The 8,518-nt window shown below is 45.3% G+C and overlaps 2 protein-coding genes across 4 annotated transcripts in view; both read left to right on the top strand.

Annotated features, from left to right (window-relative positions):
• The first annotated feature begins 374 nt into the window (after nt 1-374).
• On the top strand, nt 375-8,099 carry LOC144023853 (uncharacterized). 2 transcript variants are annotated; one of them, XM_077529775.1, is made up of 10 exons: nt 375-1,994; nt 2,064-2,104; nt 2,206-2,304; nt 4,149-4,286; nt 4,757-4,899; nt 4,977-5,145; nt 5,214-5,342; nt 6,363-6,498; nt 6,582-6,699; nt 7,696-8,099. In XM_077529775.1, the coding sequence occupies exons 1-9, from the start codon at nt 670-672 to the stop codon at nt 6,676-6,678; spliced, it is 2,277 nt and encodes a 758-aa protein (XP_077385901.1). In that variant the 5' UTR covers nt 375-669; the 3' UTR covers nt 6,679-6,699; nt 7,696-8,099. The 2 variants fall into 2 exon arrangements, with proteins under 2 accessions (XP_077385901.1, XP_077385909.1); XM_077529783.1 differs by lacking the exon at nt 2,206-2,304.
• A 17-nt stretch (nt 8,100-8,116) lies between these two features.
• Nucleotides 8,117-8,518, top strand: part of LOC144023911 (properdin-like) — a 27,430-nt gene continuing 27,028 nt past the window's right edge. For both annotated transcript variants that reach the window (XM_077529868.1, XM_077529862.1), the window contains exon 1: nt 8,117-8,315. In XM_077529868.1, the coding sequence (XP_077385994.1) occupies nt 8,246-8,315 (70 nt within the window). In that variant the 5' untranslated portion in view covers nt 8,117-8,245. The remainder of the gene's footprint in view (nt 8,316-8,518) is intronic.

The raw sequence follows: 8,518 nt of genomic DNA, 5'->3' as shown, positions 1-8,518 counted from the left end.
CAAAATGGCGGCCCTCTGAGGTGGATGAAAACGTATGAATTAATCTACATATAATCTGCTTATTTCTTATTTCAATGATGTGATGAAATGTTTGACTACTATAACAATATGCTTAGTTTGTATGCCAGTCACAGGCAACAGCAATAAAATACAGTTTGTTTTCATCGTGTAAAATCAGGCAATTTTTGTGTGTGAGATTTTTTTTTTTTTTATCGTTTTATTTTTTTTTCGATTTCCAATTGAAATGGGAGCTGGGCACGGATGGTTTAATCATTAAAGTGACTTCTGTGCTATATCCGCAATTGATTACAAAAAAAAAGTTTTGGGATCGTTTTGCCACCATCGACGTGCGCCGCAAATAACGTGCGCGCTCCCTGATGCGTACATGATCGATGATTGACGCAGCTGCTGCGCACGCGTATGCTGACTCCCTTCCATGTTGTGTCGGTGGACGGAGGAGGCTAACTGCTAACGGCTAGCCTCGCCCGCTTCCTCCCCTCCTTCCTCTTCTTCTTCCGTCTGCTTGTTCTTGTTGGAGGTCGCGGGTCGGGCGAACATGTCCTGGGCTCGCCTCCCCACCAGGCGGCCGCCGAACGCCGTCGAAGCCGTCGCGGCTCCCGCAGCTCTTCTCTAAACTCAAATAAGCTAAGCTAACTTTAGCCCGTGACGATGAACGACGAAATGTCTCCTGACTTCGTGTTGATGCGCCTCCTCGTCTCGGCGGCCGAGTACGACCACCTGGAGCACCTGGACCGGCAGCCTGAACACGTCACATCCGGGAAAGCCGGCCTGGCTCACGGCGGGTTTGATGTGGACTCCGGCGGACCCCCGCCGGGCCTCCTCGGCTCGGCGTCTCCACACTACAGCTCTCCTCTACCCGGCAAAGGCGAGCTAGAAGGCCGGCTGCTGTTGCCGGAGGTCCCCCCGAGATCAGAGGAGGAAGACGACTTGGACTATTCTGGTTCGGGGGCACCTGGCTCGAGGGCGCAGTTGATGGTATTCCGGAACCGGATGTTGGACTTCGGCTTGGAGCAACCCCCTTTGGAGGGGAAGGAGACACGGTGGGTGGACTCGTCGGAGTTAGGTTCTGGACCTGCCGTGGTCGCAGAGGAGCGGGAGGTTTGCTGCGTTCCGTCTTCTGAGGAGAACCGACCTGATCCTTCTGGATCGGTCCTCTGCCACCCGCTGGCGAAGTGGCCCCAACTGAGTCTCGGGAAGAGCTGTGGTACAGGTGACGAGGAGCTGGTCCTGGCGCTGAACCCGAGACCTGAACAGGTGGGAGTGGGGGAAGGCAATGAAAGTGTGGCGGCCCCCGTCCCTCAGTGCTCCTGCCTTCTGGCCACTGGGGGGGTGGCACCAGGCGAGGATCCAAGCGAGACCAGTGACGCCCTGCTTGTTTTGGAAGGCTTGGATGCGGGTGGAGATATTGGGGAGTTGGGACCTGGTAGGAGGGTTGGGCCTGTGTTCTCCAGCGGAACCCTCAGTGGGCTGATGCAGCAGGTCCACAGACTGGCAGGAGAGGCGGGGGTATGCACCCATCAGACGTGGAGGACCCCCACGGCCGTCCATGCCGCTGCTGGCTCCCTCCCGACTACCAGCGGGCTTCAGTCATCCCCCGCTGGCTCCCCATCCTCTCCCCCTGAACTACGGCGTCGCCCGCAACACCAGTCCCGCTCTCAACCCCAGAGCCGGGCCACCACCCCCAAACTGGGCTTGGCCGCAGGGGGCCGCTCTGCCTCCCCTTTGGTGGTCCTGGAAGGGGACCTGCCAGGCGGGGACAGGACACCCAGAGGCAAGACCAGGAAAGGGGGTTCCCTGAAGGTGCGTCTGAGTAAACTGTTCCGAACCAAGAGCTCGTGCGGGGGCGCAGGGGGCCTTCTGGACAAGAGGCCCTCCCTCGCCTCGTCCACCTCGTCAGGGGGGAGTCTGGTGGATGTGTGGGGGTCCACCAGATTATGGGGGTCCACTTGCAGCAACATGGAGGATGGTGGGAGGTAAGAGGTCAGAGGTTGAGTGGGGTGGCTGCCGTTGTGACATGCTAACGATCACTTCCTGTTTGTCAGGCTGCAGACACCCACACTGACGTGCACGCCACCCTTCACTGGTGAGCACACCTGACATGCTAATGTAGCATCCTTTTCTATTTGAGTGTTACACTTTCGTAGCGGTGATGTCACTTCCTGTCCTCTCTATTTCTGTGTGAAGGTGAGACAGTCTCTCTGGTGGATGTGGAGATCTCTCGGAGGAACGGTCTTCACCCTCCGACTCCTCCACCTCCACCCAGACGGAGCCTCAGTCTGCTCGGTACCATTTCCTCTTCCTGCTAATTTCTGCTACCTGTTCCACTTCTACCCTTCCTCTTCTTCTTTGTTTTATTTCTTGGTGTTGCTTCTAGTGTCTGACAATTATGGATTAGTTTAGGCTATATTTAGCAGGAAAATAATTCCAAATGGCTAATTAATTTAACACACCACCTTTTTTGGTCAATTAATGCTTGCAAAATTAAACATGAATTACAGGCAGAACATTTGACTGTTTTACAATGACTACGTGCTTTCGTATTTGTTTAACTTTACAACACAGAGGAATTTTCTCGTACAAAAACATGAACTTAGTCTTTAAATGTAAATAGTAGTATATAAGCAACATAAGATGTGACGTTGCTGTCAAAAAATGTTACACCCTTTAAGGTTAAATCAGTTTTCTTCTACTCCAGCTTTTTCTTTGCCGTGAAATGGTTACTTCAAAAGAAAAATCAGTCACCTTTATAAACATTAGGGCTGGGTATTGCCGCCAACCTTACGATACGATACGTATCACGATACAGGGGTCACGATACAATACGTATTGCGATACATATGTATCCCAATACTTGATCTTCAAGGCGATACGTATTCCGATATATTAGATTAATTTTCTTGCATTTTATAAAAACAGTCATATGTGTACCTAAAGGATATGTTTGTTCTGCTGACTGCCAAAAATATTTTTGTTAGCAGCTCTTCTGGTTTACCACCAAGCGGCATGCCTGGTCTAAATGTGTACGCACGGTAGAGCAAGGAGCAGCTTTCACAAACACACCGGGAACATTTATTAATAGGCATGAGCCGATATGAGCAAAAATATCAAAGTATTAAAATTACAGCTCTAATATGTGCTTATTTGAAATATTTCGGGAAATAAAAACATAATTTTTTTCATGTAACACATCCTATTTCGTTTTTAAACAAAATATACGAAAATTGGTATATTAAGAAACGGGCCATGTTAAGTTTATAAGTAAATAAATGTTGATATTCTTCCTCTGTTTTCATTTTTCTGAGCAAGACACAGTGCCCAATCACTGGTGAGCTATTTTTTGCATTAATTGAAGTCAATTAACTTCAAAGACGCTGCTGGTTTTTATTTTTTTAGTACAATGTAAGCTGCAAAGGAAAAGGTTAACTGCCTATTTAAAGATAACCGAGCAATATCGATTCTGACACCTGCGTATCGATACGCATATTGTAATGAGGCCCGCAACGATATATTGCCGTATCGATTTTTTGAGCACACCCCTACTAAACATGTCATCTTTGACAGAGTTGCATTTGAGCTATAAAATGTAATCCCGTAAACAAAGTTTCCTGACGAGAAATGTGTGTCCACAGTCGCACTCCACAGTCAAATGACGCATCCCCAACACTTTCTCTTGTTTATGCGCTGGATTTAAGTAGATGCCATTCTCCATCTGCACTTGTTGCTGCCCAAGTTCACTTAAAAGAAAAATCATGCTCAAGAGCATGATATTCCACTGTTGTTGTTGTAAATGTTGTAGGTATTATTTGCATATGAACCGGAAAGCGGGGACAGCATTGTCTTCCTAGATGCTATTTGGATTGAAATACAGTCAGAGCTCCGTCTAGTGGACGAACTGTGCAATGACATGAGTCCCTAGTGACAGTGACTCCAACATGAACAGCATTTACTGTTTCATGAGAAATGCGGAATATACCTGGTTTTAATTGATAAAACTTGATAATTATTATTATATATGTATATATATATATATATTTTTATAAAGGACTGATATTGGCTGATAAAATCAGCCCACTGATTAATTAAAAGTAATTTCTTGACGTCTTGTGATCTCTCTCTCTCTCTCTCAGATGATTTGGGGGCTCCGCCTCTGCCACGGATTCCGTTGTCCGAATGCGTCGGTGGGGCGTCGATGCAATCCCTGCCCCCCCGTCCCATTGGCGCACCCCCGTCCCTGAGCACCATCCAGCACAGCCTGAGTCTCAATGGTGGGTCAGTTCCCCGCTTGATTTGATCATCAATTAGTTGTTGCACCTGTAAAATATGGATATTGTATTAAAGTACTGTGACAAGTACAAAATTGTCCAGAAATTTACTTAAGTAATTGTAAGGTAGTAAATAGTTGGTTACTACTAGATTTGAGGGGAACAAAAATCAAATGCCTCATAAGATGACTACCAAAGTATGTTAATAAAATTTCTGCTGATACATACTTTAATTCAATCACTTCAACTCGTGTTCAACCTTAGAAGTAAAAAAAAAAAAAAAAAAAAAAAAAAAATATATATATATATATATATATATATATATATATATATATATATATATATATATATATATATATATATATATATAGGATGGAATAATCAATAGGATAATAGATTCTAAAAAGACTGGTTAGTGACATGCCTAGTTACTTCATACCTTTGGTGCTGACCATGCTGCCATCTCTGCTCAGACTCATTCCTGCGGGGGCTGCCCAGGCCCGTCCCACTACGGGTCGACGCCCCGCACCCGCCGGCACCCCGTCCAGTGTCCCGCCGCCCCCTCAAGCGTCCCGATGCCGGCAACTTCGCCAGTAGCCTCCGAGAGCTAGAAAAGGTCAGGCAGTCGGGTGATCACGTGTGGTGGCGGCGATGAGACATTCCCATGACATTGTGCATGTGCTCACTGTACAGTGTGGCTGGTACTGGGGTCCCATGACGTGGGAGGACGCCGAGATGAAGCTGAAGGGCAAAGCGGATGGCTCCTTCCTGGTGCGGGACAGCTCAGACCCTCGCTACATCCTCAGTCTGAGCTTCAGGTCGCAGGGCGTCACGCACCACACACGCATGGAGCACTACAGAGGTAACGCGCGCCCACAGCCAACACCGCTACGATGGCTGCCCTGTGACATCTGGCCTGTGCCTTCTTAGGGACCTTCAGTCTGTGGTGTCACCCCAAGTTTGAGGACCGCTGCCATTCGGTGGTGGAATTCATCGAGCGAGCCATCATGCACTCCAAGAACGGGAAGTTCCTCTACTTCCTGCGCTCCCGAGTACCAGGTAGGCTGCCGTCCGTCCTGTAGGAATCCAATATAAATTGACACTGATAGTCATATGTGAACCTCACCACTAGAACTGCAACTAACAATTAGTTTAACTAATTTGCTCCCAAAAACATATAAATACGTTCTATTTTAAACGTTTTAAGTGTCCCAAAGACATATTTATAGGTTGTTTTTGTTTTGTTTTTTTATGCTAGAGCATACAGAAGGCTTCTCAACTGCAAAGAATGGTTGAAGAGATTGTAGTTATTACACAAACGGGTGGCGGCAGAGCAAAGGAGATTAACCAGGGCCATGTTGGAAAAAAAAAAAGCTCAATTCCTCAGAATTCTAAAGTTTTGTAAATAATGATGAGACTTTGCTATATTCTAATGCTAATTGCTGTATAACGGAAATGGACAGAAATATACTTTTTTTTTTATCCTGATGAAAGAAAGAGACTCTAATCATTCTTTTGGTAGGTTCAATGTTTTTATAGCAATAGAACACAATATTCTGTGGGTCATGCAAAATCCAGTAAAACAGCCGGGAGTGAACGGGATTGCTTCAGTGAAAATGGCTGTTAGTGAATGAGTTAATAATTAATTAATCTGGTTATTATTATTTTTTTCAAGTTTATGAATAGGATTTTTTTTTAATTGTAGTTTGCCTCCTTTTGTTTTCTCCGTAACATCCATCAGAAATTCAACAAAAGCGTTGTTACTCAACTAACGAACTAGATGCTTGCAAATGTTTTATTTATATTTAACACAAAGATGGTTAGTCTGCTTTCATGGAGGACTCCAGAAATCGGTGGCGGTACTGCTGAAAATCCGAGAATTTGGACCATTTTAATTTGAACTAGATGTTGGTGTCAGTTCGAGTTTAACAAAACAAGTCCAGAGTGGTTGTGGATTTCTGAAGTAAGTTGACGGCCACATTTGCCACATCCAATATGGCAGACGCACTTGCGTATCCCAGCCAAGGTGGGGTTTGACGTCCACACCGCCTCTGCATGATGCGCTTTTCCCATTTTCAGGTCTGCCGCCCACGCCGGTGCAGCTGCTGCATCCCGTGTCCCGCCTGAGCAGCATCAAGTCGCTGCAGCACCTGTGTCGCTTCTGCATCCGCCAGCTGGTTCGCGTGGACCACATCCAGGAGCTGCCGCTGCCCACGTCAGGCTAAGCCCACCTCCGTCACACTCGTCATTGTACGGCGTCTGAGCGCTCGCTGAGCACTCGTCTCTTCCTGTCCGCAGGCCTCTGATCGCCTACCTGCGCAAGTTTTACTACTACGACCCCGAGGAGGAGGAGGAGGTCAGCCCCACCAAGGAGACCGGCGACACACCAACGTAGCAAACCGGCACGCCGACCAACGTGAGTCCAACCCTTCAAAGGCTGTTATTTCTATTAAGCATTCTCGTACACACCACAATGTTGACGTTCCACCTGAACCAGGTATCTGTAGTCTCAAATAGTCAGAACCTTTGGTGGGTTAAAAAAAAAAAAAAAAAACTTTTCACATAGCACTCCATATATTGTTTTTTTCCTCTTTTGTTGTATAAAAATGATCGTGTTTTGCATTTATTGAAATCAGAACACAATCTTATTTCTGCATGTAACAAAAGCTATTGTACGACGCTTGTTTGAAGCTTACTTCCAAATGAAATTGTCAATGTCTATTTGAGTACTCGTATTCTTGAAATTGAAACCAAACTAGATGATCCAACTTCAGCCAAAGCCAAGCAAAAAGGCCATCTGCTTGTTACATCATTTACTGGGCAGTATCTTATTTTGAAATGACTTGGTCAGAACCATCAAAAAGCCGAAAACCGGTCACAATAGTGCCTAAGGGTTTTAAGTCACCTGACAAAAAAAAGCAAAAAGGAGCAAAGACTTAATTGCATGCAGGTTTGCAACTCAACAGAGGCACTGTGAGCAGCGCCTCTACAGTCACAAATGATATGCTATCCTCCCATTATAATTTTCAAGAATTTTATTCGGAGATAAGTGAGGATTCAGGAATAAAAAAAAGACCTTTTTGTGGAAGATTTGCCCATCCAGGTTTAAAAAGAAAATATGGACTTAATTCATCATCATGCTACATCAACAGCAACCCCTGAAAGAGCTTTTCAACGTATGTGCAAGTGACTTTTTTTTTTTCATTTGTTATTAAAAAGAGACTATTCAAACTACAAGTTTTTCCACAATACAAAAAAAAAAAAAAAAAAAAAAAAACAGCAGAGGGAGCCAAACTTGCTTATTACACACCAAAACTGTTTGGGCACAAAAAGGCAAACAGGTAATGTTTTGACATAAATTAAACCTCGAAGTTTTTTGTTTTATTTTATTTTTATTTTTTGGACATCGCAGGATGAAGCTGGACAGCCAATCATCTCCTTCGCTATGTCCTGTATTTGGACACGTTTGCGTGACCTTCCTCTGAGCTCGATGTGATTGGCTGCTGATGGGGAGGAAATGAAAGAACAACTCGTCTTGTGTTGCTGTCACCGCCAGGTTTTGACGAAGACGCTAACTCTGTGGCTTCCTGGAATCTTGAAAAAAAAAAAAGAAAAAAAAGTTGTTTACAGGACACCAAGCAGCAGGACTTTGATGCTTTCGCATGTAAACGAATCCCGAGCCACGTCCATCCCGGTGAGTGACATCCAGGAAGTGGGCGGGGCCCGAACATTCATGATGTCACGTGACTTGTGCTGGGACACGCCTCCATGATGTCATAATTGTGAGCTGTCAATAAATGTGGACGGGGCTCCTCAGCCTGCTTCCTGTTTGTGTGTCAAAGAGCGTGTCAGTCAAAGGGTCGAAGGTCAGGTTAATGTGTAACGGGGGTGCAAACAGCACAGGGAGGTGGCGCTAAAATAAAGGAAGCACAAAAATTTTTAGGTTTAATTTCAGAGACGCCATGAAAAACATCAACAAGCTGCCCGCCATCCTTGTTATCTTCATCACCTTTGTCTGCGTGGAGCGTGCACGTAAGTTTTACACACACACATCAAATTTTGGAGTCATGCCTTAAAAAACAATTTCAAGCAACAATGGCTCCTCGAAAAACAAATGTATGTCATGATGCTTTTGTATATATATTACAAAAAAAATCTAACAAAACAGTGTCTGGTCCAGAAAAGACCACAAATAAGCAGGGGTTTGCTTAAAAAAAAAAAAAAAAAAAAGAAAG

The sequence above is a fragment of the Festucalex cinctus genome, chromosome 1 (genome assembly GCF_051991245.1).
Source record: "Festucalex cinctus isolate MCC-2025b chromosome 1, RoL_Fcin_1.0, whole genome shotgun sequence".
NCBI lineage: Eukaryota > Metazoa > Chordata > Actinopteri > Syngnathiformes > Syngnathidae > Festucalex > Festucalex cinctus.
This window is presented reverse-complemented; position numbering and strand designations above follow the sequence as displayed.